The 27,850-nt window shown below is 48.3% G+C and overlaps 1 protein-coding gene across 1 annotated transcript; it reads right to left on the bottom strand.

Moving 5' to 3' along the window:
* Window positions 1-1,189: 1,189 nt before the first annotated feature.
* Window positions 1,190-27,488, bottom strand: SLC22A5 (solute carrier family 22 member 5). Its single transcript, XM_070374008.1, has 10 exons — window positions 26,886-27,488; window positions 20,014-20,117; window positions 12,477-12,631; window positions 11,103-11,274; window positions 9,854-9,980; window positions 8,018-8,118; window positions 5,952-6,166; window positions 4,266-4,448; window positions 2,994-3,129; window positions 1,190-2,637 (listed from the first exon to the last, which is right to left on the bottom strand). The coding sequence occupies exons 1-10, from the start codon at window positions 27,276-27,278 to the stop codon at window positions 2,550-2,552; spliced, it is 1,674 nt and encodes a 557-aa protein (XP_070230109.1). The 5' UTR covers window positions 27,279-27,488; the 3' UTR covers window positions 1,190-2,549.
* Between the last annotated feature and the right edge of the window lie 362 nt (window positions 27,489-27,850).

The following is a 27,850-nucleotide window of genomic DNA, read 5'->3' on the forward strand; positions in this document are numbered from 1 at the left end:
CTTCTCGAGGGGATCTTCCAGACCCAGGAATCGAACCCAGGTCTCCCGCATTGCAGGCAGATGCTTTATCCTCTGAGCCACTAGAGAAGTGCTTAAAATGAGGCCCCTTCTTCCCAAAGTGAGACCTTCTGGGGTGGGTCTGCCTGAGACTCCAGGTAGCTATTTTCTGCTGAGAAACCTCTGATGTGTCATCCTGGGCATCTTTTTTCAATCTCATAAGACTTTTATGAGAATCAAATGAAAACATAGATGTATTTTTCCAAAGTGCTTTTATAGCAATGGCACACAACATAAGGTATTGTTAGTTCTGAATTGCATTATGCCTCTTTCTGTCACCTTAAAAAGTCCTTTAGGTGGGGAACACATGAACACTCATGGCTGATTCATGTCAATGTATGGCAAAACCTACTACAATATTGTAATTAGCCTCCAATTAAAATAAATATTTTACAAGTCCTTTAGGAAAATAAGTTAAGTGACAAACACCCAGGAGAAAGATTTCTTGTGCTACTTACCACCTGACAGAGAAGATCCTCTGCCCAACATGTTCACCATCATTATTCTAGGTGTTAAGCAGACTAATTCTCTTTGGCAAATACTAGGCTTCTGGAATTTAGGAGAGTGTTTAGGGAAGTCTGGAGGCAGGAACTGTTTGCCAAGAATAGGAAAATATTACAGGGTACACTCCTGTTTTCACTTTGATCTGTGGTAGAAAACTTATTATTTTTAATATCTGAATTATTCCTCCACTTCCTTTGCTCTGTCTTTCGTATTTCTATGGGCTTCCCTGTGGTAAAGAATCTGCCTACAATGCAGGAGACCTGGGTTCAATCCCTGAGTCCAGAAGATACCCAGAAGGGAATGGCAACCCACTACAGTATTCTTGCCTGGAGAATTTCAAAGAGCTGGACATGACTGAGCAACTGAGCACACACACACACACAACTGCACAGAGGCGCTGGTCTTACGCTCCACTTGCAGGGGAACCCAAGTTAAGACATTTGTGCAAGAATTCTGGCTGAGTCCATAGTCAACAGAGCGAGGGTCTCTAGTACATGGGGATTAAATCTTAGCTTTAGAGACTAATTATAAACTTCTGTTAGAATTAGTCCAAGCTGACACAGAGAAAAGTCACGTGAAGGTGTGGTATGACTTACCAGACTGAAAATAAAATTTGTGGGCAGTTATTATTTTAAAAAATCATTTATTAAAACATCTTCATTTCCCAAGGCACTTCAGTAGCTTTCACAAAAATACTTTTTTTTTTTTTTTAAACCAGGTGAAGCATATGCTCTAGGAGTACCATGGTAACATATTCAGAAAAGAGAAGACAATTTTACATTGAACACAGAGTATCTCCCAGTGTTAAACCACTGAAGTGAGCAACTCTGAAAGACCGTGAGCACAACTTAACTTTCTTCTTTGTAATTTTTTCCCATGATTAAGTATCACAAAAGGAACACACACAATGACATCATTTTTGGCACTCAGAGAAGTGCTAGTATAGCTAAGGCTGGTGAGGCCTTGCAGAGGTGGCAACTGCAAAACATTGCCAGAGTGATTCTGGGTTGAAACGAACAAACCACGAAACAAAAGACAAAACCAGGAGGCTGAGGAACCAGCCTTTCCTACGTCTATTCTGAAGGGCAAATAACTTAAGGAGAAAAAAGACATAACAACAAACAAACAACGAACAAAACACAATCAATCAAAATCCACATTATAGTTTTGGGAGAAGAGACAAGTTTGCTTGTCTCTCTCACTGACTTACTTCCTTCAAACCATACGTCAGAGACCATAGTAGCTAGGAGACCTGACTCACACAGCAGTGGAAAACAAGTATAGTAGCTTCAGTGACGCATCTCTTGTGGGCCCAGACAAGCCCAGTGCTTTGATCAGATGTAAACACGTCTACCCAGTAGCCACTCGGAGTGGTCCAAGTGCTCGTAAGTCAACACACTTGTCTGTGTTCTGTATTTGCTCAGTTTCCTCCATATTAAATTCTTCTAGATTTCCCCAGACCTGTGTTCTCCTGCCCTGGGGAAGCAACAATATCCTTTGTATCTGAGAAAGTATGAGAAATCAAACTTCCTGTGAAATTACTTCTCTTCCTCTAAAGGGCACCATTAGAGGGAAACGGGGAAAACATGTTTCGTGGGGTGGGGGTTGGGGAGGGGAGGACTTAGACCTTCAGGTCTATCAGAGGCCTTTTTAGGTAGTCTGAAATTAAAATGTAAATTTAGCAAATGCCTCTCTATTTTTTCCAAATCCTACTGGTTCCAGTTAGTGGTTAACTTCTTAGGAAGTGCCAAGTCCATCATTGTAATGGTTAGGATTTATCCAAAGTTGTCTGTCAGTAGCCAGAGTCCCTGGAGAAAGGTAGTGTCTAGGACCATAAGCAGCTGAGTTTGGGTGTCCATCCACGAGCAAGGCAGACACGGAATCCATAGAATCAATAGCAAAGACCTTTGCCACTGAAGGACCAGTGTCTGCACAAGCCACTTCTGACAAGACAGTCTTTCCTCTTCACTTTCTCACTGGAGGTTGTGTTAGAAGGATGTGCTTTTAAGGACTGTGGGGCTTTCTTCACCATCCTTTAACATCCTTGTGTGGCTTGGAGTTTGCCTGTATTTTATTCTATAAAGACAAGTCAAACAAAAGTTAGTAACAAATCTTAGAAAGATTATCTACCAGTCTCAAAACAAACCTCACCCCCGCCACTGCCATAGCTGAGGTTATCTCACTAAAGGGGGAAAAAAAATCATACAGCAGATTCTGAAAGGTTTCTCCTTGTCTCTGTACTATCCCAGAGTTGCTGTTGCTGTGGAGAGGTGAGTGATGACCTGGTGGTCTGGGTCCAGCCAGAAAGAACAGGCGGTAAGCACCTGGCCACGTCTGATCCTCTTACGGCTAAACTAGTCCATGGCATTTCTGAGTTCGTGGGGAACTCTCTGCCAGGCGCATTAACTTTGTGAAGAAGGAGGCCTCCTTACCCTTTGACCCTTAGCATCTGGTCAATGGTGTCTGGGAGTGGAGTGCCGAAGGTCTCTGGGAGGAACAAGGTGAGGATGGCTGTCAGGATGGTCAGACTCCCCATGAGAATGTAGGGCAGGAAGCGGTCGTAGGCACCTGTGGCGAAGCAGACAGAGTCCCAAGCTGGGGGTGCTTAGACGTGGTCTCTCCCCCTCCTTTCATGTCCCTGGGACTCTAATGGGTATCACCTGGCTTCTCAGCCTCGGCATCTCCCAGTCTGAGTTGCCATATTGGGATGTGGCACCTAGGCAGGTCACAGAACCCAGAGTTGGCACAAACCAGCAGTACCTTGGTGCGGGGAAGGGTGTAGACTGGAAAGATGGGGCTGGGCCATTTCTATTTGTATTTCCTTTCTTCTTTGGCTACACCCTGTGGCACGCGGGATCTCAGTTCCCCGACCAGGGATTGAACCCACGCCCTCTACAGTGGAATTGCAGAGTCTTAACCACTGGGCCACCAGGGAAGTCCCTCCATTCCTATTTCTTAATGCTGGGTTTCCAAGGAACTTGAGGTACTTATCTAGGGACAGGAATAACTCCACCTCTCCAGACGTGTCACAACCCACTCAATTTGTCTTCAGGCCAGGTCAGGAGGTGTTTCTGCTTGTCAGATCTTTGCAGCATATTCACAAAGTGCTCCCAAGGTGGGGCCACCCCTCCCCAGAGATGTGTCAGCTAGGAATATGCAGGGGGACTGCAGCTGCTGTGAAGAAATAATTCTGAGAAAGATAAAACTGGGGCCCTGTCACGTAAAATGCCATAACGCAGATCTTTGCACAGTGTAGAACTGCTGCGTTGAGTGCTTCACGTTACAGAGGTTCTCTGTTCATCAGATCTTTTCAGTGGACATCTTTCCCTTCCTATTCCTTTTAAACTCCCTATTCCTATTCCTTTTAAATTCCAAGAAGGGATTTCCCCAATTAAGTACACTGGCTCCCCAAACACACTGCAATTTCTTAGGACTGGGGAATTACGTTCTCTGACGGAAGGCCTAGGAAGGCTAACACAGGCACAAAACCCTCCGCTCTTGTCCATTTCTAGCTTGTCTACAGGTTGTTTTCCACAGGAGTGCTTCCACCACAGTGCACCTCCATAGGAACCTTCTCCAGGCACAGATCCAGTCTTGGCTGTGTGTACACTTGTTTTCCTGTTGAGCAGTCCCCAGCCCACATTACAGCCAATCAGTGCTTCCACCCCAACCCTCCCGTGTGTGCTCTGCCCCAAGGGACTTACCAAGGTAAACGAAGTAGGGAGACAGGATGCTGCCCAGGCGGGACGCTGTGGAGCTGACTCCCACGCCCATGTTCCTGACCACTGTGGGGTACAGCTCGGCCGTGTACACGTAGACCATGGAAAAGGCGGCTGTGACTCCAAACTTACCCACCATCACCAGGACTGTAGCCAAGTAATACAGCTCTGGAGAGGCAAAGGGAGGCCAGTAGGAAGAGGCAACAACCCAAGGTATACTGCTGCTGAGAGTGGGTTTTTTTTTTTTTTTTTTGCCTGAAACAGACATATTTTCTCCCTTTCTTTCTGGGAAGGGATGGGGAGGGAAGTTTCTATAACTTCCTATTGTGGGATAAGGCACTTATGTCCCTCCAAGTTGCTTACTGAGAGGACGCTGGGACCGGCAGCTGTGTGAGGACATACTCTTCTCCTCAGCCTAGAGACCACCAGAGTGAGCCCCTTGATAATCCAAAGGAAACTTGCTCCCCAATCACAAAGTCACTAAAGACATGGAACCTCATGCTGCCAGCACTGTGGAATTAGCTAAGGATTTGTGTATAAATGGGAAGTTCAATCGTAACTCACTTCACACTTTCACTCTACTCAACACTTCATAGACCAGCAGACCTTCAGGAATGACCCTCTGATCTCCCCTGCTTGCTGTGCCAATGAGGAGATGCTGCGAGTACCCTGCGGGTCTCCCTGAGCTCCGGTATGAGCCTCCACATACACCCCTGGGCTCCCAGCCACACTATGCAGAGTGTTGCCAGCCCCAGGGACCCAGAGGTCCCCCGATCCATAACAACTCAGGGTACCACCATGGACATGAGGGTCCATAAACCGTTTTGTGAGTTTTCAAAGACCTCACACCCTTCTGGAGGATACAAAGAAGGTTTTACAAATAAACTCCTGCAGCTGGCCTGTGAGAACCGTGCTGTGGACGGACCCTCCCATTTCCCTCCCCTCACCTCTTACCAAACAGTCCAGGCTCATTCCTCCTCAGGGTCCTGGCCTTTGCTTTTTTTTTTTTTGGCCTGAAATGTTCTGCTTCTAGACTTTTTCGTGGGTTTCTCCATCATTTCATCTGTTGCTACTCAACTGTCCCCTCTTCAGGGACACTGTCTATGACCACTCTATATAAACCAGCTCTCCAATGTCCTTCATTGTCATTATAAAAGGTAACACTGTCTGTACTATACTAAGCATTTTATTTACTTGTTCACTGTCTGTCTTCCCAACTGGAACGTGAGCTCCAGGAAGACCTGGGGCCCTGCCCAACTAGTTTACTTCTGCTCGTTAGCCCCAAGCACAGTGCCTCTCCCACAGTTAACACTGCGCAGCTGCTTATTGAATGAATAAATGACAAAGACAGGGCCAGGTTGCAAAAACACAGGGATGGCTCTCTTCCCTCCCCCTCACTCTGCAAAAACAAACACGCACACATTAACTTGGGTAGAAGAGTACCATCAGCTGCCAGCCCCACATGGCTGCTGTCCTTCCTGCCCCCAAAGCCAGCCCATGATGACTGTCTGGTCCCAAGAGATACTTTCTCCTGATTTGTTGGACGAGAACACAGATATGCAAGCAAGCTCTAACGGCATCACTTCATGCTCTTTACTAATTGGGTGAGACAGTCGTAGAAACTGAGTGACTCAGTGGATATCTCAGACCGCAGACACGTATGGGACCTACCTGGGGGCACGAGCTGCACAAAGAGAAGAACGCTGCCACCTAGGAAGAGGGCGGTGGCCATGGAGTATCGACGGGGCAGGTGCCGCAGCAGCAGCCAGGCCAACACGTACGCTGGGACTTCAACCACGGCCGAAAGGAAGCAGTTCAAATAGACGTCCCCATGCAAGTTAGGGGTGTCCAGGGAGAGCCCGAAGTAGCCCACTGATATGGTCAGCCTGAAACAGAGTGCCGAGGAAAGCTGGAGAAGCAGCATCCAGGTGTCTCCCTACCTGGGCGACTTTTAAAATATCATTACTGCAGGAAATTCAAAACTATCCTCACCAGGAGGGTAGCAGATTTAACCTTGAGTCCTGCTTCTTAGAAACAAAGATAACTTCCCCCAGACCAGGGTACCTTTTGAGTCAGAGCACTTTCAAAGTATTCCAAAGTGTCCCAGCAAAGACATATAATTCAGACAGATTTCCTGTGTTGGAAAAAAAACCAAGACCCAACAACCTGTCAACAGGCCTTTTGACTTTACAAATTCTAAGCTGTGTGTGCTCAGCAGTGTCTGACTCTTTGTGACTCCAGGGACTGTAGCCCACCAGGCTCCTCTGTCCATGGGATTCTCCAGGCAAGAATACTAGAATGGGTTGCCATGCCCTCCTCCAGGGGAACTTCCTGATCCAGGGATTGAACCAGTCTTCTGCGTCTTCTTCTTCTCCTGCGTCTTCTGCACTGGCAGGTAGATTCTTTACCACTGAGCCCCCCAGGAATCCTAAGCTGAAGCACTCACAAAAGCCTACCTCCCTACTCTCTGAACCTCCCAGATCCAGCAACTGCAGAAGGAGCTCAGGAATGAGTAAAGAGGCAGCTATTAAGTGGGGTATGGTAAGGTTGGTGACATAACATAAAATAAGGAACACTCACTGGTCAAACATTTAGAGAAAGATCCCTGGCAGACCCTTTGGGGCGATGAGCCAAGAGACTGGTCAGAAGCAGTTGATCCTCACCCCCCCAGACTTGTGAGGAGGAAAGGGAGCTCCCAGTGGGCCATCTGAGTGCCTGTCTCCAGCAGACATTCCCTCTGTTGACGGTCAGCACTTTTTGGCAAACCAGACCAACATGAATCAGATTCTTTCTAACTCATCTGCAGGTTGAAGCCACAGCCACTATAATCAGGGAAGAGGGCTCATACAGGAGTCCCTGGGAAATCCAGAGCAGGCGGAGAGCCCGGGTGAACCTCAGGACGGGTGACTCACTGCAGGCTGGCAAGTCTGTGGCGCAGGCTGAAGGTTGGCTTTGTCCAAGGCCGACTCAGGGGCGTATGCTGCCCCGAGGGATCCCGGGCCATTCCTTGGAAATGAGTGACTCACAGTACCCCCCAGGGAGCAACCCAGCAGGCTGCCAAGGCTTGTTGACTCCAGCAACAAGGACTCTGAAATGGAGCCTGCCTTCCTCCCCTACTGCAGGCTCAGGTAGTCACCTGTAATCCCAAGTGTCTGGCCACCGAGCAAACACTCTCTAGGCACTCAGATGTGTTCCTTCTTTCTGATAAGTCACAAATCCCTGCCTGACACACTTGGGGAGATGCCATGTGAGAGGGAACTTGAAGAGGACATGCCGGCCATGGCTCTGCCTCCAGGACAGTCTCCAAACATTCCAGAGGGAAGACGTCCTGCTTCCACATTTCCGGAATGTACATAGCAGCCTCTGTAACCGGTGGAGCCTTCACTTAGAACTTCTTAAAGCCCTCACCAGTCCTCCTGCATCACCGTCTGATGCACTGTCGACAGGAACAACTCAACTAGGGCCCCAACATGAGCAACTCTTCACCTTATGGCCCGGAGGGATCCCCAAAGACCCTGTATCTTCCTCAAGAGCCCCCACAACAGTTTTCGTAGTCCTGTTCTGAGATTCCGTTAAGAACCAGGACACGCCCACTTCTTTATTGCAAGGCACATCTGTGCCACTTTCTGATGACACAGGCTTTCAATTCTGGTCTGAGACATGTCTGCAAATGTGAAGCGTGAGAGCTACTGCCAGAAGCTGCGTCTGGAGGCCCCGGGTAGGTCTCACTTACGCACCACAGAATTATGGACATGACGGTGATCATCCGGATGTTCCGGGTTCGGATCAGATCCAGGATGCTGTGGGACTGCTGCTTCTTGGAGCTTAGGTCTTGTAGCTGCGGACAACAGGGCAAGGGTATGGGAGGGAGAGAGTGTTGGAGACTTAGAGACCCCAGAACATCGAAACTCTGGCATCTTAGCTTTCTGTGTCTCTGACTTGGGGAGTGGTTCGTGTTTCTTGCTTGAAAAGAAAAGTAGGTATAGAGGCTGTGTCTTGGGCTGTAGAAGGCTTCACCAAGCCTTGTCGATAACAAATTTGTGAACAAGAAAGAGGAATAAAAGTAAGTGACCAGCCTGTAACACAATGCAGCCAAGGAGGAGGCCTAAGCTGATTGCTCTCTCTGAGCACCACCCCGAACCCTGTCACTGGCCACATTCCAGGGAGGCCTCTAAGCATTCCTTCCCAAGCCTGGCTCCCAGCCCTCTGGGTCAGAGAGAAACTGGCTGTGTAGTTTATTGATATGATATTTTTTAAAGAATTAATGTTTTTTGGTCCTCCAACCATGTAGTTACTGGTCTACTTCCAAGGAAAAAAATTTCAGATAGAAAAACAGGAAAATTGACCTTGGCTTCACCCAGTGTAACTTCCTATGAAATTTGGCACGGCCAAGGACATTAATAAACCACACGTCTAAACACACTGATGTTGCTTTCTTAAGCAAACCCAGCTTTGGAGTCTGTTTTTCCTGAGTTAGCAGTTCAACAAAAGGTCAACTTTTGACCTAACTGATCCCCTGAAATAGCCTCATTTCTATAAAAATGCCAGTGGATTCATGGGTTCACCAGACTGACCTCTGCAAAGCTCCCAAGGCTACCTCACTCAGAAGCCTTCCCTGCCATCTACCCCTTACTGAACTCTGACCGAGTCCTTTCTAGGACATCCTGAGTGGGAGCTAGTGCTGGGCCACTTCTTAACTGTGAGGCTGGCAGGGCTGTCAGTGGCCAGTGGCTTCTTTGCCACCTCTAGTAACTGGTCTCTCTTTCCCAACCCTGAACTCTGCATCGGAAGTCAGACTGGCTTGAACGTGCCTTTGCACACAGCAATATGCGCCTGCTGGCTCTTCTCACAGCCAGGCCCTCGTCTTTGTCAGAGAAGAGACACACTCCAGAATCCCATCAGCCAACAATGACAAAGTCTAAGCTCTTCTGGGAGCCACGGGACTGAGGAAAACTGCTTGTTACAGACAGGGTGGAAACAGAAAGAACAGCAAAGAGAAGCAAGATCCAGGAATCAGGCAGAGCCAGGAAATTACTCACTGCACGGGAGAACAGGGTTTGCAGAAAGGTGTGAGGTTGGGGGAGGGTGGATGTCAAAAAGGACCTGGCTCTAGGACGATATTCAACCACTCCCCATTGGTAGGCGGAAGGAGACAAGACAGTTTTAACTCCAAATCTATTTTTGTTTCATATTTTAGGCAGTGCATTTTTTTTTTAATTAGAAACTGCCAAGGTATAAGAAACAATGATTTTCCAGAATGCCAACTTCATGGAAGACCTATTACACATAAAGAGTTTTTATTATGAAAAGTAATGGTTCAACTGTATGATCACCTAAAAGAGAAGATTTATACAAAGTATGAAAATCTAAAATCCACAGGGAAGGTAAAGGAATTGAGGCAGCTGGCACCTTCTCAACTTCTGAATTTTAACAGGACCTGCCTTGGGATCAGCTGGGGCTTAGGCATGGAGAGGGCTGGGCTGCTATGTAAAGGGAGGGCTTCGGGGCTGTGTGATGCTGCCCTAAAATTGTGGTCACCGGGACCCTCCCAGCAGCCCCTGCACAGCGCTCACCTCACTGGAGTCAAAGATGGTTGAAGGTGCAATGATCCCATTGGTTTTGGCAGCCCTACGGATGATCACCTCTGCCTCCTGAAATCGTCCCTGAGAGATGAGCCATCGGGGGGACTCAGGGATGAACCTGGAAGTACAAGAAGCAGTCTCACTGAGCCTTCTGTCCCTCAGACCAGGTGGAGCACACGTGGAGGTAGGAAATGGGGTTTCAGAACCAGAGCGAGGTTTGAGGAATGTTTGATACTTCCAAGCCAGAAGCCAAGAGATGCACTGTGCTGCAGCCAGTAAGTGTGAGCCTCTGATTACACTGGAGTACACAGAATTTACAGGCACCGACACACCCTCATGGGTGGGATTCCTCCCTGGCTGGCCACTTCCCATTTCTGAGGAGTGGTGGTGCCACCTGCTGGACACTAAGTAGACAGGCACAACATGGGTTCCTGCAGCCTGGCTTCTGTCATGGGCTGAGCTGGGGCCGGGGAACACACCTCACCTTGCTGTACTCCCCTGCTTGTTCCTGGCATCCACAGAAGCTTTTGCACTGACCTCTGACAGCCTCTAGTTTATCGTCATCCCTCCCTCCTTGATTTTTCCACTTGACTGTCTATAAGGCACTTGGGCGTTCTGAGACTTTGTGGACCTTATTTTCTACCTCACCAGCTGGCCTCTGCCCTTGGGTCCTAACCAGGACTCATCTGTCCCTTCTCCCACTGTGCTCTGCAATGTTCTCACATCCACGTGGGCCAGGGACCTCGCCATCCCTATGTGCAAAGTGGGGTTCCCGCCTCAGCTGCATTCTCTCTCTTAGTATGGAATAGCCTCCTCTCTGCTTGTCCAGCTCTATCTTGGAGGCTAAGATGGAGCCTGGCTTCCTCCATCCTGCTACCTGGAGGACTCTCACTCACAATGTGCTCCTTCTTCTCTCAGTTCTGTGGCATGAGGCTGTAGCAACACGCAACCAGAGCCAGGGCCTCAGCTGTCTTGTCCTGCGGTCTGACAGCTTCCTGGAGGTCATGCTAGACTATCATCTCGCAGTTACTGCTTTTTCCTCTGTCTACACTCCGATCAACGCAGCACAGGGCTGAGAACAAGTCTGTTGATTTCCTGAAGTTGTTTTGTTTTTGGCTTTTCTGTGGATGGAAAAACATTCTGAAAGAACTTAGGATGTGTGGGTTGCTGCTGCCCCCTAGTGAAAGCCAGACAGAAGACACCCTGCTAGTGGGTACCACCAGGCACAGGGCACACTCACCACCACAGCGCTGCACAGAGCACCCCCGGCACCGTCAGCGCCAGCAGCAGCATCCGCCAGTCTCTGATGAAGTAAGCAAACAGTGGCAGCAGCATGTAGCCAAACGCATAAAATATGCACACGCCTAACGTAGAGAATATAATACGAACTGACTTGCCAAGAATTTCTGTTCCTGTTCAAAACAAGGGAGGAGTCAGGTTAGTATTTTAATTCTGGTCATTTCCTTATTCATCTTCTTTTGTGTAATTTTCAACATACAGATAAGGGATCAGGAAGAATTATCTCAAAGTTTCCAAGCCTTTGGGAGGGACAGGATTCTGACCACTTGCTGCGGGTACCTCAGGGTTCTCTCCTGACACTGTCATCACTTTCTGAAACCCTATGCTAAAGATGCCATGTGGGGCCTCAAATTTAAATCTTCACTGAGGAAGGGTTCATTGAAGGCAATTTTGCTATTATAGCCACATGGGCTATTGCACTTAAAAAAATTTTTTTTCTATTAAATGTGAAGAGAAACAAACAATCCTTTCAACGATCAAACCAAGGAACCTAATGACCCAAAAGCTAGAGTTAGAGTCCTCCAAACAGTGAAACTGGCAGCTTCTCAGTGAGAGCAGGCCAAAGCCCTGCACTGTGGATTATGAATTAAAACCCTGAAGGTCTCATGACTAAAGCCCACCCCTATCAATTCATTCTTTTTTAAAAAAGATGTTTAAACAAACGTGGACCATTTTTAAAGTCTTTATTGAATTTTTTACAACACTGCTTCTGTTTTATGTTTTGGGTTTTTTTTTTTTTTTTTGGCCCATAGGCATGTGACATCTTAGCTTCACAACCAGGAATTGAACTCTGACCCCCTGCATTGGAAGGCAAAGTCTTAACCACTGGACCTCCAAGAAGTCCCTCAATTCATTCTTGCCAGTCAATTTCACTAGCCACTGTGCGTTTCAGAAGAGGCAGTTTTCTTCCCTGGTGAGCCTGCCAATCATGGCCCTTGCTTCTCATGTCATGCCTTCCTCTTTCCTTAGCTACCCCAGCCCTGGGAAATGGCAGGCCCTATTTTTAACAGAAGATGTTCAGGTGAATTCTAGCAAAATGGCCATCAAGTACTAATGAGACCAAGGTGCCACAGGTCGGGGGCCAGAGAAGAACTGGAAATCAGCAGTTAGGCTATCGTGCTGCTGGGGACGCGAGGCTGGGTGGGCACTTGGAGGACTCAGCTTCCATGCCTACTAATTGGGTCCACCAAGGATCCCTGGTTGGCACTGCCAGAGACCACCTCCCCAAAGGGACATCACAGCTGTCCCAAGAAAGTGGGTGGTGGGATGATGGTGAAACAGAATCAAGTACTCAACTCCAAACTGATGGCCATACCCAGGACAAATGCTGCCACATAGTTGGAGATCTGGCCCATGCCTACAAGGAAAAACAGCACGGTAAACATCTCAAAGTTCTTCGAGAAGATCTGCAGGAAGCTGAAGCCTGTCTGCATGCCCATCGTCACAAACAGCACGTTCTTCCGACCAAACCTGGGAAGGAAAGGAGAGTGACAGAGAACCAGCTGGGAGAAGGCAGCATGAACGGGCCCCCCGAAGCGGGGGCTTTCCCCGGGGTCATTCAGGGAGGGGCTGCAGACAGTGCTGCCAGGGCACTTGGTGAGGGGGCCGTCCTGGTCACTCGGTCCCTAGGCTGTTACTAATGCACAGCCTGGGCACCGGCGTTGCCCAAGAGGTAGTGCCAGAGTTAACACAATGATCACAAGGGACTGAAACACACTCATTATACTTAAGTTTATACATTCATAATTAATATTTTTCAAGAGTTGGTTTACTTTGGAGGATAATGGAGAAAGAATTCATTATAGATGAAAACTGTTTAAATAAAGGGGAAGACATTTGTCCTGACTTTTCTATGTAAACTATATGAACAGTAACCAGTAACAGATAAGGGAAAGATTCATTTCATAAAAGTATTCCAACTATTAAATGAAACTAAAGTGATACAATTAGAACATCATCCTTTTATGACTTCCAGTGAATGAACAGATACGAGTATCATGTTTCAATGACTGCTAACATCATAAAAAGAGACACTTGAACACTGTATAACTCCTACAGTCTTGCCAAAGGGGCTGAATCTGATGAAGTCTCTGGATCTAGCTGCAATTTGCAAGAAATGCAGAGGAAAAAGCAATATGTTCAATTGCACTGTAAGTATACCCTCAGCAAAATTCAGACTGGGAAATTCTACAAGTAGAATAGCCCAGGCAAAGAAAAGGATGGAGAACCCCTAGGTTAAAGCAGACTAACAGACATATAAAAATTTTTAAGTGAGCAAGACTAAACTTGTGTTTAAGGATGCACATTTGGATGATAAAACTACCAAAAACCCACAGGGAAGTGATTATTATAAGTCAGGCTAGTGTTTACTGATAGGTGAGGGAGGCTATTGTCCTTGGGATGGGACAGATGAGTGGGGCTTCCTGGTGGCCAGCAAAGTTCTATTTCTTGACTTGATATTTATATGGTTATTTCCCTGGAATAATTCATTAAACCTCACTTGTTCTGTGTGGTTTTCTATATCTATGTTCAATTTAAAATTTTTTAAACGTTGTTTTTTGGATTTGTTTGGTTTCAAAGACAGTGCTACAACAAGTAGGAACAAGTCAACCTAGTTCATTCAACCTAGCAGATTCAGCTTGAGTCTGGCCAGGGCTAGCAGACACCCATTTTCATTCAATGAATATTTATTTGAACATCTATTATATACTAGTCACTATAAATGTATTTGAATAAGAAAAAAAGACATGGATTCTGCCCTCAAGGAGCTTATAGTGTGTAGTAGAGACAGACAGTCATCATATTTTAATCACTCTGCTCAATGTACGATCACACAGTGAAACAAGAGCGCTGAAGGATCAGCATCCTGACCCACAAGGGACCCAACGAAGGAACCTATCCTGACTGCAGGTAGAGGCTGGGGACTTGGGCATTCAGGGGAGGTCTCCCTGAAGATGGGGCACCAAGATCAGACCCAAACGTAAAGTAGTTGTTGACAAGAGGGGGTAGGGGAGAGTGACCAAGCTTTTGATGATACAGTACAGTGGGGGAAGTCAACATTAATACTATGATAACATCTTTTATTTATTTCTGATAGGCAATGTGAAGGCAAGGCACAAGGAACCAGTGTAATAATGTAAACCAGACACCCTGAGGAGGTCACCTGTGTGGTCAAGGAAGGCCGTGGCATGGGGATGGGGGTCTGGGAATGTTTTGCTGTGACTATGAGAAGAGCACGTACAACTGTGGTTGGAGGGGCAAGACGAATGCATGCGAGGGGCAGCTGGTCAGGAGGAGACTGCTGAGGGTGCCAGGGGGCCAGTGCACAAGGCCTTCAGCCACGGTAGAGTTTGGTGCTTCTCCCCATTACAACAGGGGTTTGTTGTTTTTGATGATACTGGCATCTAGTAAATAGAGGCCAGAGATGTTTTGGACATCTGAAAATACCCACGATAGTCTCCCACAACAAAGCAGTCTCTGGGGCAAAATGTCAACAGTGCCGAGCAACCCTGGCCTAAAAGGAGACTCCCCTGCATTGTTCGGAACAATAGCGCCCTGCACGCCAACCAAGGGGTGGGGCCTCCCTACCCTGCTCTCCCCTCCCAAGGGCTCCCTGGAGAGTAGTGAAGAGGACAACTCAGGGAGCCCTTCCACTGCAACAATCCTTGGCAATCTGGGTTTGGGGCTCAAAAGAGTCATTTTTTAAAAGAAACATTTGTCTATTTTTATTCTTTGATATTATATTTATGTGTACACAGCACATTTGTAAAATACAGAAAAGCACAGAGAAGAAAATAAAAATCAGCTATATTCTCTGACAGCCACTAACATTTTTTTTTCCTTTATTTTTCTAAATTGAAGTATAGCCAGTTTACAATGTTGGGCTAATTTCTGCTGTACAGCAAAGTGACTCAATTATACACATACAGACATTCTTTTTTCCTCTTCTTTTCCATTACGGTTTATCCCAGGAGATTGGATATAGTTTCTTGTGCTATACGGTATTCAATAGGATATTGTTGTTTATCCATTCAAAACATAATAGTTTGCATCTACCAACCGCAAACTCCCACCTCCCTCTCCCTTGGCGACCACGACTTTGCTCTCTCTGTCTGTAAGTCTGTTACTGTTTTGTAGACAGGCTTGCTTGTGTCATATTTTAGATTCCGCATATAAGTGATATTGTATGGTATTTGTCTTTCCTTTCTGACTTGTCATTTAATATGATAGTATCTAGTTTCATCCACGATGCTGCAAATGGCATTTGTCTCATTCTTTTTTTATGGCTGAGTAGAATTCCATTGTACAGATGCGCCACATCGTCTTTATTCTTTCGCCTGTCGATGACCATTTAGGTTGTTTCCATGTCTCTGCTATCGTGAACAGTGCTACTGTGAATACAGGGGTGTACGTACCTTTTTGAATTACGGTTTTGTCCAGGAGTGGGATTGTTGGTCATGTGGTAGTTCTATTTTTAGCTTTCTGAGAAACCTCCACACTGTTCTCCACAGTGTCTGCATCAACTTACATTCCTAGCAACAACGTAGGAGGGTTCCCTTTTCTCCACACCCCCTCCAGCATTTTTTTTTTTCCCTTTCCCAGCATTTGTTATTTGTAGACTTTTTAATGATGGCCTTCTGACTGGTATGAGGTGATACTTGTCACTGTAGTTTTGATTTGCAAGAAAGGCTCACTTTTAAAATCTGTCAACACAAGGTTAAACATACACATGTCCACAAAAATAAAAATATCAGCTACTTCTTCCCTAGGGTTGTGCCTCCCTTATAATTCTGCACTTAAAGGTAACTCAGTGACATCAGATAAAATGCTTTGGCAACCCAGGATTACGTTATTGCTCTTGACTTTTAGGCTTATTCATATTCCTGAAAGGAGTCCTATATAAAAAGTTACTGTTGATATCACAGACAACACTGGACGGCATGAATGCACTGCTCTAAGGCAATCTGTTAGGCTAAGGTTTTTGACCTGGCTCACTTAGGAGAAATCTGTCCACCCCGAGAGCCCTGGGGCCGCCCAACAGGGTGCAGACAAGCTTGGGTGGTACAAGGAGCTGAAGGCAGGTGCCACAGCCAGAACAGCCACATTTTTGGCTATTTCATTTACTGGACTTAAAGGATCCTACTTAAAAGAAGACGTCTGCTAGCAAAAAAATTTTTTTTAAAGGTTTGAGAAGCACTGTACTAGCCCTTCTGAAGAATAAGGTAGTCTTCAACACAGTCACTAACTTTGTTTCTATTGTTTCCTTGGGAGCAGACCTTTTGAAACTTGAACACTTTCCTCAGATCATCATGGTGTTACGTGGTCATCAGGCTCCAAAGCTGACCCACAGTGATCTATCTATTCTATGACACAGCTGACCAGAGAAATGCACTGGGTTTCAACTCTGAAACTAGGGTACTTCCTCCTAGTTTTTCACATCAAGGTAATTACTCTGAGTCTCAGCTGCCACCCCACCCTGTGAGGAGGAACTCCCACTTCCGCTCCAGGAGGCCCTCTAAGCTCAGTCCACGGCATGCCCTCCTCTCACTCTACACTGTTCCCATCCACTTTCCGGGCTTTGATGAGGGTTCTGTGAACTGACAATTCCCAAATGCGTTTCTCTAGCCCAAACCTCTCATGAAGCACCCTATCCATACATCCAACTCCATACTCAATTACTCCTATGAGACCCGAAGTCTCATAGTCACCCTGAATTAAGTATGTTCAAATGGAACTCAGTACCTTCTCCTACAAACTTTGTCCTCTTCCACAGGGCTTTGTCTTTGGGAAGCGCATCACCACCTGCACAGTTGTGCAGGCCAGGAGTCTCCCTCCCCTCACTTCCTGTGCACACAGAGCTAAGCCCTGTCGGTTCTACCTCCTTCCACTCCTCTCCGTGTCTACTGCCTTCAGCCTAGTCCAAGTCACCTTCATTTCCTGTATAAATTATTGTGATAACCTCTCACTTGGTCTTTCTGCCATCCCTCTTGCTTCCTTTCAATCCTTTCTCCACCAAGTTATCAAACAACTTTTTAAAAAATGCAAAGCTGATGATGTCACACTCTCAAAAGCTCCACCCTGCTACGTGCTGAAAGCCCAGACTCCTGTCACCTGCTAAGCCCGGCTGCTCTTCTGCTTGGGACTCAGCCTGCCTCACTGTGGTGTCTCTATTCCACTCTCCACACCACTCCAGAGCACTGTCTCCAAGCTCCTGCGGTATACCATGCCTTTTCTTGAGTCTAGGCTTAAGCACTCTCAGCTTTCCTGCACAGAACACTCTTTCCTCTCTCCAGCCCTTTAGCTGGCTAATGCCTACTCATTTTTCAACCCCTAGCACATGGTTCATCATCTCAGGCCTCCTCTGTCATACCCTCTCTGAGTACCTTGTACTTCTCTGTATCACCTACCATCACAAAGGGTAATAAGTACTTCCCTCAATTCGTTGTTTAGTACATTCTGCCTTGTTAGAAGGCAAGTTCTAGAAGAGTGGGCACCTGGAACGGTAGTTCACAGGAAACAGGATCAGGACTCTCTGGGCCCTAATCCTAGCTCTGCCACTTGCCAGCTGTGTGACTCTGGGCAAGTCATTTAATCCCTCTGGGCTTCATTTTTCCCATCTGTAAAATGAAAAGAATAATACTTCCTGTATCATAGGGTTACAAAGATCAAATTATTTGTTGTTTATTTGTACAGTACTTGTAAGAGTGAACGGCACATATTAGAAGCTCCGTATGTATGTATGTATTTATCTATTTATTCATTTACTTTGTGCTGTGCAGCTTATGGGATCTTAGTTCCCTGCCCCGACTAGGAACTGAACCTGTGACCTCGGCAATGAAAGTGCAGAGTCCTAACCACTGGGGAATTCTCAGATGCTCTGTGTTTATTAAGTAAATGTAAGTAACTAACTGATGCTTGCTATAGGTTAAGAGTTCTCTTGGGTGGGGTAGCTGAGTCATATAGTAAGTGTATATTCACCTTCAGTAAATACTGCTATGCTCTAAGTGTATTTATAAAGGATAAACAGGAAAAAAAAGTTTCATTAAAATATGTATTTAAGTATGTAAATGTTGAGATATATTAGTTCCCCGCCCTCAGTAGGAACTGAACTTGTGAGCTTGGGAATGACAGCACAGAGTCCTAACCACTGGATTACCAAGGAATTCTCAGATCCTCTATGCTTGTTAAATAAATGTAAGTAACTAACTGATACTTGCTGCTAGGTTAAGAGTCTGGGGAAGCAAAGGCCTTTCCCCTAAAGGAGCAAGTTTCTCAGGCTCATCTAGAATCAACAGTCAGTGGTCACGGCCTACTGAACTCTTTAATACTTACAGGTGACTGTGGGAATTTGTCCCTTTCAAAAATCACTAGATGACACACTGGAAAAGACAAATCTAGTGAAAAACACACATATTTCTTATGAGGAAAGACTCCTCAGGTAAAGATATTAATCCATAGATGCAATATGCCCGAACATCCCTCTGCATGAAAGCTACAGGGTACGATGGCTGTGTGCTCAAAGCAGGACGACATCCTCAGCTTGAACCTCTCTATGAGAGACTCCCCCTGCTGGGAGGATGCTGGGACTCCTCTCCACTGGGTGATCCGGTGTGGCCAAGGAGCTTGCTGAAGGCTATTCTCCTTGCCACAGGCTTCTCTCACAGACCCTGAAGTCCTGAGATAAAAAGACACAGTATCATAAACCCCTCTGTGAATATTGTGGTAACTCTGGAACTTTCTCCAGAAAAATGCTCGCATACAACCTCTAAAATTTTGTAGGTAATCTCCAGCGGAGATGAACTCCCTAAGCCCCAGACCTTGAGTCAAGAGCCCTGGAATTATACAAATCACCTGCTTATGGGTTGAAACAGCACACTTCCTGATTGCTGTGAAGTACGATAACCACAAGCCTGTTAGCTAAAGGGAATCAGCCCTGTGAGCATAAGAGTTCTGCCCATCACACTGCCATTGGCTAGTGAGACCTCCTCTTACCTTGAGGAAAGAGTGATGGTTTTTGGGAACACAGAGGCAACTGTCTATGGAACGCCCTAAGTCTAGCCAAGGCTATGGTTTTTCCAGTAGTCATGTATGGATGTGAGAGTTGGACTATAAAGAAAGCTGAGTGCTGAAGAATTGATGCTTTTGAACTGTGGTGTTGGAGAAGACTCTTGAGAGTCCCTTGGACTGCAAGGAGATCCAACCAGTCCATCCTAAAGGAGATCAGTCTTGGGTGTTCATTGGAAGGACTGATGTTGAAGCTGAAACTCCCATACTTTGGCCACCTGATATGAAGAGCTGACTCATTTGAAAAGACCCTGATGCTGGGAAAGATTGAGGGCAGGAGGAGAAGGGGACGACAGAGGATGAGATGGTTGGGTGGCATCACTGACTCAATGGACATAGGTTTGGGTGGACTCCAGGAGTTGGTGATGGACAGGGAGGCCTGGTGTGCTGTGGTTCATGGGGTCACAAAGAGTCAGACATGACTGAGCGACTGAACTGAACTGAACTGAAGATCTACAATACAGCTCATGTGCTTGTGTGTGGTGTCTCCCTCTCCTAATGTGTGAAGACACCAAAGGGTTATGCTTACCTAGGGAAGGCCAGCCAGGAGCCACAGAAGTGAATCAAGGCATATTTCCTGGTCAACTGGATCATGGATACACTCAGCTGAGGTTGCTTTGCTCAGCAAGCATCAGTGAGAGGAGGCTGCTGACTCTCCTTACTTGGAATGGAGTCTATAGTATTGATGTGCCTTCCCTCTTTTCAAACACACAGCCCAGGCTGAGAGGATACTACCTGGCTCTATGCTGGGGGCCCCAGCAGCTGCAGGAGACAGATACCCACCTTACCTGTCTGAGAGCTGCCCCGAAATGAAGGAGCCCATCAGCACACCCACGAAAAACAAGGAGATTGTGAGCGGGGCCTTCCAGTCGTCCTCACACACCAGGTTCCACTGAAAGAGGAGAGAAGGATGTATTACTTCTTTTTCAAAGTGCTTTAAATGTTCAGCTTCTTGGAAAATGAAATCAGAACATCCCATATCCTTGCATGCTTTGTTTACATGACCGCAAGGGTGTGTGAGCTCACTAAGGCAGGTGACAGCCCACTGGGCAGCAAGGCATGGCACAGGTTTCCCCTCAATGGGGAGACTGGCCATCTTGTTTTTCATAGCTTTTAGCCTCATTGTTTTGTTATCAGTTTCAGGAGGGGAGACAGGCAGGGAGCAGGTACTCTGCCCACATGCCAACCAAAGAGGAAGGGCGAGGCTTCACATGGTCACTTCTAAGGATCTGGGCTGAGGCTGGGACTGTGAGTAGAGCAGGCAACCTCTCAGTGGGGTCCAGGCCATTGGCACGGATGGCATATGAGTGGTTCCGGAGCAGGGCTCTGCAGCTCCAAGGGTCAGGGCATCCAGCAAGGAGATGCAGCCAGAAGGCCTAGTATGCACCTTCTGGATCTGTTCCTTCAGCTCTGCTCAGGTCCTGACTCTGGGCCAATGACTCCTGGCTCCTGCTGACAGTTAGAGCTGGTATCCCTGATGCTGTGCCAACATAAGGCCCGAGTACAGCCAAGAGCACTGAGCTGGGAGCCAAGAAGCTGGGTTGTAGCTCCTACTCTGTTAACTAGCTACCCAAGCCCATCGTGCCTTAATCTCCCCATTTATGAAACAGTGACTGGGGGTGGGAACAGGTTGCAGTGCTTGGTTCCCGGAACCTGGTGTAGAGTTTCACCCACAGTTGGCATGGGAAGAGATCTGCGGGCACAGGGAAGCACTGAACACTCACACATGAGATTGCTCCAGCCTAACAAGGGCCAAGAGAAGGATGAGAAACCAAAATAGGAAGCTTGCTGGTTCCCAGAAAAATGTTTCCCCAAACAGAGAGATGGTACTCTGTAATAACCAAGAAGGCCACCTTCCAGGGAATTCAGCCCCTTGCTTGCCTGGTGACAGGCTGCATGCCTGCCCTCCATGGATCCTGTTGGCTCCTGGGGAAGTACACGGCTTCCAAGAAGAAAGCATCTCTTCCAGGTCAAGGTCAGAGGGAAAAACAAGTCTGCTTCTCAGCCCTGCTGGGCAGGGCATGCAGAAAGCCTCCAGGCACCTCAGAATGGGTAGAAGGGCAGCCCTCAGGATGGATCGGAGAAGGCAATGGCACTCCACTCCAGTACTCTTGCCTGGAAAATACCATGGATGGAGGAGCCTGGTAGGCTGCAGTCCATGGGGTCACTAAGAATCGGACACGACTGAGCGACTTCACTTTCACTTTTCACTTTCATGCACTGAAGAAGGAAATGGCAACCCACTCCAGTGTTCTTGCCTGGAGAATCCCAGGGACGGCGGAGCCTGGTGGGCTGCCGTCTATGGGGTCGCACAGAGTCGGACACGACTGAAGCGATTTAGCAGCAGCAGCAGGATGGATCAAGAACCCCTGCAGAAGATGATAAGGCTCACTCAGCCGCAAGCTAGCTCTCCACTCTGGAGCAAGCCTGTGCCTTGGATGGACTGAGAATGGGTGGTGATCCCCACTCCAGGGAAGAGTTGGGGGTCACCAACTCTTGAGTCTAGAGGAAGCCCAGACTAGCAGGGGACAAGCAAGGAGCACTAAGGCCCAAAGGTTCAGGCAATGGCAGCCTTCTCATCTCTGCAGTCTCAGTGGTGCCAGCACCCAGATACCATCTTCCTTCTAGGAGGGTGTGTGCTCCTAGGGCAGCTGCCATCCAGACACGGCTGCTGAAGTCAGAATAGGAGTGGCAGGGAGTTAGAGCTGAGGGACTCGGTGAGGGCGTGCCAGCCTCTGGGTGTTAGATTATGGTTATGGTCACAACTGAATATGATGGGATCTATTCCCAGCTAGCAGGCACTACTTTTGTAGTGACAGAGATTTTAAAAAAGACTGAATAGAGTCATTAGCTGCTTCTCAATAGGTCTCTCATGAGAGCTGGGGTCTGATACAGCTGAGCCAGACTAGAAGTCCAGAGGGGCATTTTCAATGAGTTCTGGAGTGGCACCTCTAAACCCCCACCTCATGTCGGGACTCCCAGTATAGGCTTCTAGGGGCTTCTCGACTGGCAAGGCCAGATGTTACCTGAAACTAGGTCAAACAATGCTCTGTAGGAGATAAGGTGACTGAAGTGCTCATCAAGTGGATCCCCAGAGCATCTCTCCGGCTCCAGCAGCCTCAGCCCCTCCACTTGGTTCAGTGTCCTTACTCTGGGCAAGTGTGTAACTACCTGAAGTAACTGGGCTCTCCATCTACTACCGACATGTCTTAACAATCCTCATGGCCTGGCTCTGGGCCCTCCAAAAGCAAGCAAGGGTTAGCAGTTCCTTCCTACTGGCCACAAGGGGCCTGTATATAGGGTCAGGAAAGGGACTAGGTTTCAACAAATGAACAGAAGGGCAAGCACAGACTGGGTTCCACCCAGCCAGCCCAACCCACCCACCTGGCAACCACCAGATGGACTGCAGCGGGCTCTAGGACTTGGCCTGACTCCCCTAAGGAGGGGTGGGATGAGAAGCCCATAGAGTCCAGGTTATGACCCAAGGTTTGCTGTCTTTACAGCAAAAGGAATCTAGTATTTCTATACTGAGTTCCTGGCTTGGCAGCCGTGACTAAGGCAGGTACAGATCAGCTCACTGAAGACGCCACCTGGTATGAAGGATGAACTGTATTGGCTGATGATAATAGGTATTAACCTTAGAACTAAATGTGTAGGTTTAAGATTTATGTCATGAGTCTAGCATCATTACCCCTCAGCTGGGTGAGCTATAAAAGCAGGAGCAAAAAAAAAAAAAAAAAAATCTGAAAGTAACCCTGGCAAAGGGCCTAGGCTTGCTACCCTTCCTGGTTAGAAATGTGCCTTTCTAGCGGTGATGGCTTCTTGGAGATAGCTTATATATATAAAGCTTTTTAAATTACATACTTTAGTTAGGCACAGTTTGTTTTATGTAATTTATACCTCAATAAAGCTGTTTAAATTTTTAAAAAGAAAGAGAACTGTGTCTCTTGAACGCAGAGTGTAGTTGGTGCTACTTCTCAGTTATGGGAAGTACAGAGATGATGTAGTTCCCTGGGACTAAATGTTCTTACCTGTGAGTTGACTGGGAGAAAAAAGTGAGAGAGCCTGTGCCCACAGGGCAGAAGCTCTTTCCTAAGATGTACCCAGCCTGACCGCATCAGTGGTCAAACACACTGGTAAGCACTACCTGTTACTGAAGGCCATGCAGTCCTACACACGTTTCATCCTGCCTCCTGTTGCAGTTAACGGTGAATCCTTGACCCAAGGCTGTCAGGGCAAGGAGAACAATTTGCGACCACATCCTCTAAAAGCCTGGCAGAGCCCTGCAGCGGAGAGACTCAGTACCTGTTTGATACCTAGGTGAGTGAGTGACTCGATGGATAAAGGACTGTTAACCTTCCAAACCATACTATCCCTTGGGTTTCGTCCTTGGGCTTGGCTGCCCAAAGCCCAGATGAACCCTGAACTTCATTCTCAAGAACAGATTATTTTCCTTTCTCCCTCATCCCTTCTCTGGGTCCACTGTCAGAACTTTGACCCAGGGTGTTGGTTCTCAGCTAGCTAGAGTCTCAATCTGACCGCTCATGGTCAGATGGGTCTGCTGTGACTGTATGTACACAGGGGCCCTCAGGGATTTGCCATGAGCTGCAGGGGCAGGGAAAAGGGTCCGCACTTCCCTAGAGTGAGGGGAGTCAGAAAGGCAGAGCAGTGAGGCCCTGGCTCCAGGTCTTTTTGGTCTCCCCACCCCTTTGGTCAGCCCAGGGCCTGCCTCCCCAGTTGATGCAGCTTTTTCTTTGGGTGGATGCGGAGATAACAGTGGGTGCTCTCCTATTTTCTAAGACTACGCACTTACGAGATAAGGCTGATGGAAAAGCTGGTCGAGAAAAAGAGGCTTTCCAGGACAACAGGGAGTGAGTAAGAGTGTTGCCAAGGGCCAGGGCAGGGGGCTTCTGGGAAGCAGAGGAAAACGGGACACAGAGAACTGCTGGATTTTTGGCTGAAGAGACCCTAACTCATGAGTGCTGGAGTAGCTAGACATTTCCAAAGGAAAACTCTACAGCCACAGGCTGTGTTATGGCAACACCAAAAAGCAGGTGACCCAGGCAGCCTGAAAATCACCCATGTTCCCAGAGAAGGAGGCAGCGCTGGGCCAAGGAACACTCAGGGATTGGAGCGCCACTGCATAGTGGAGTGGCTGATGCCCCCGCACCCCTGGGGTGGCGGAAGGGCTACAGAAGGGTTCAGCCTAGAAGCTCATGAACCACCTATTCCAGAAACATGGGAGAACAACCTCTTTCACCTCATAAACAGTGTCCCCTTCTTTCTGCCAATCCCAACACCTTGTTGCAGATCCACACGGGCACAAGCCCCAGTCTCTGGAGTGGGGGGTTACATTTACTTTGAAATATTCCACTTAATGCTTTTTGACCATCCCTGAGTTCCTCTTCTTCTTCAGTTCTCCCACGGTGGAGAAGATTTCAAAATATTCATTAATCCATTCAACAAAAATGCTCCTGAGTACTCCATCTGCAACCAGCATCAATGTCAGGACTTGCAAGATATAAGTACACCACAAAGTTTAGTACTCTGTGTGCACTCAACTCCACAAAGAAAAAAAAATCAAACAGGAAACCGGGGGTTTTCATCTTCTGCTGAAAACCATGAATAGGAATTCCATACCAGTGTACTTACAAATACCTCTAGGCATGATGTGGGGCAGAGGGCGGGCTTGAAGTCATTTAACAGGCACAGGACTAGCTGCAGTGGTCAGCCGGGCAGGTCCGATTGAAAGAAAACGGGCCTTAGAAAAATGGAGCCATCAGAATGTTAATGTAACAGCTTCCAACAGTGACTGTTCACCAGAAGAGAATGAGCAGCCTTGAACCTAAAAGTCTGGCATACCAGCATCCTCAAACAAAGAGCTAAGTAATGTATTAATCTTGCCTCCCTGCAAAGACTGACAACCTGGAAGTAGGTGAAAGGGCACAGAGCTCTTACGAAACTGTTTAGACAGCTAAAGAAACAGCCTAAATATACAAAAGGAAAGGCTGATATTGGTAGCAACATAGCTCAAGGACCCTTCTGGAACAGTCTGCCTTTGGGAGCTCATCAATGCCATCACTGCTCTCATCCAAAGGCAGGATGGGGACAGCAAAGAAAGAGCAAATGATTAGAGTAAGCCAGAAACATAGGGGTTAGGGCAAAGTCTTAAGAAATGCCACGAGCTGCTCCTGACTTCACTGCCTTCTCCTTCCGCAGGCAGCCAGATGCAGAATTTGCAGGGACTTCTAGGTCATGGAGTATGGCTTCCCCTCCGTGGTCTTTGCCTGCAATCTGAGGGACAGCCTCTACTTTCACAATGCTCACTGGCTTCCAGGAGGGTGACAGACTCGCTCGGGAGGCTGGGATAGAGGATTTGTGATGACTGTAAGTTTTAATACTCCGTGCACGCTTCGGCCACAGATCACAGTCAACTACCTCCAACCAGCGCCTCTTCTCTCACGCAGCAGTGCCTGAGGACACCGGAATGCTGTCACTCGCTGAGATCCCAGTGGGGCTCTTCTCACACTCCTACTACACACATGTGGAGTAAGGAGGCACAGATGCTGGGGACATCAAATGTCCAAATATACAAAAAACAACACACACACACACGTTTGTTGCGGCAGCACTCAGACTACCTTGAAGGGTGACAACCCCCAGAAGCAACATACACACACAGTCTCCAGAACCCATGTAAGCCTCCTTGAGGCTCCAGTAGGGTTTGATGCCATAACAGGAACTATGGACCATTCCCTTCAGCCTCTTCCCTGTGAATCCTGACCTTATGCCAGGTTGTGTCTTACTGTTCTAGACTTTGTCTCTGTTGAGCTATACACCCCAGACTCATCGACAATCCTCCTTCTCCAAGAAGCCTTCCCTACTCCTCAAACCCCTGTTCCTGACACACAGTGAACCTGGGCACCCGAGAGTCTTTCCAGAAGTGCTCTTTTTAATGTCCTGCTTGCTCAGTTTTGCTGAGACTACACAGAGTCAGAGTGCCAGAGCTGGAGTAAGATGCAAAGCAGAACCGCATGCATCCATAAATACCACATCATACATCCAGCTTTAATAATTACAAGGTCACCAGGGATAGAAAAGGCCACCCAAAAGGAAAATCCAAGGGGCTGGGGAATGAGAAAGGTTTTCCCCCTGCTTCCGATGAACTAAGGCTGTATGCTTTAACTAAATCTGGCTAAAGACATTTCCTTAGAATACCCTAAAACATTCCAGGTCAAGAAGTCACTCCAAATGGATCTTCAGATGCACAGAATCCTAAAAGACTAATGATAACTGACCATGAGTAAAAAGTAAACAATTTTTTATGGGGAATGACTTTGACTTTTTATGGGGAAAGTAAATGAGTATTTACAAGGAATTGCTAGGGCCTTCTTGGCTTCCTCTCCAAGGTAGCTAACAAGGAGGGGTGGCAAGACTGACAACCGTGCTGCGATGGCCACGATCTCTCTGGAAGTCACCACGACAAGGGCTCCCGAGCCACCTGGCTGGAGGGTGTCCATCACCAGTATGTAGTGAGTCCGCGGCGAGGGAGTGACAGTAGCCAGCACGCACCTTGGCGGGTGGACTGCGCGACTTTAAAGACAGTGAAGGTCCTGCCTACGTCTAGGTCTCAGGCCCTGGGCGCGGAGCTGGTACCCACCTCGGTGACGATGGTGGACAGGTAGATGTCCTGGCTGAACTCCCAGCCATCCAGGCAGCCCTCCTGCTCCAGCTGCTCCAGGTCCACATCGCGCCCCGGCTCCAGCCCGAGCTCCGAGAAGTTGACCATCATAGCGAGTCGGTAGCGGCGGCAGCTCTGAGGCACCTCGCGGCCGTCCTGCAGCCGCATGGGGACACTGTGGTTGCGCCACGCGCTGCTCAGGTTCGCGGTGTCCGGCACCCGGCAGTGGTGTTCCGGGGTGGCCGTAAAGAACACGGACGACAGGCCATTGAAGCCGTTGGGGATGATGCTGGCGCTGAGCAGGAAGAAGATGAGGCGCTGAAAGGGCCCCCACTCGCCTAGGAAGGCGGTCACTTCGTCGTAGTCCTGCATGCTGCCTTCAGCTGCCGGCGCGCGGCGCGCGGCCCGCGGCCGGGGGTCGGAGGACGCGGCGGCGCGCGGGGGCGGAGCGTGGCGAGCCTGCGCGCCTGCGCGGCGGATCCCCACAATGCGACCGAGCAAGGGTCTTGGGGACGGCCAGCTGACTGAACAGGTTCGCAAGCTCCTGCCGCCGCCGCGGCCGAAGCGACTGGCCTTACATAGTGCGCGAGGCCGGGGCGGGCTCTGAGCCTGAGCCGCCAAGCCCGCCCAGCCCGCCGGTGGCGCGGCGCGGACGGGGGTGGAGCTGGACCGCGCGTGACGGCGGTGGGCGGGCTCGGGCCGCCGGCGCACCTGGGGCTCCGGCTGGTCGCTGCCCCCGGGCGCTCTCGGTCTCCGCTGGCCTCCGTAGGCCAAGCCCTGAGGTTACAGCCGAAGGAGCCCTGGCTGAGCGGAGGAAGGCCGCGAGAATTGTGACCTCGCCGGCATCTGAGGCCAAGCTCGCTGGCCCAGCGCGGAGCCCGGGGAGCGCCCGAGTGGGCGAGCCGGCTGATAGGCTCAGGTATTAAAAATACTGCAACGTCCCT

This window comes from Bos mutus, chromosome 7 (genome assembly GCF_027580195.1).
Source record: "Bos mutus isolate GX-2022 chromosome 7, NWIPB_WYAK_1.1, whole genome shotgun sequence".
NCBI lineage: Eukaryota > Metazoa > Chordata > Mammalia > Artiodactyla > Bovidae > Bos > Bos mutus.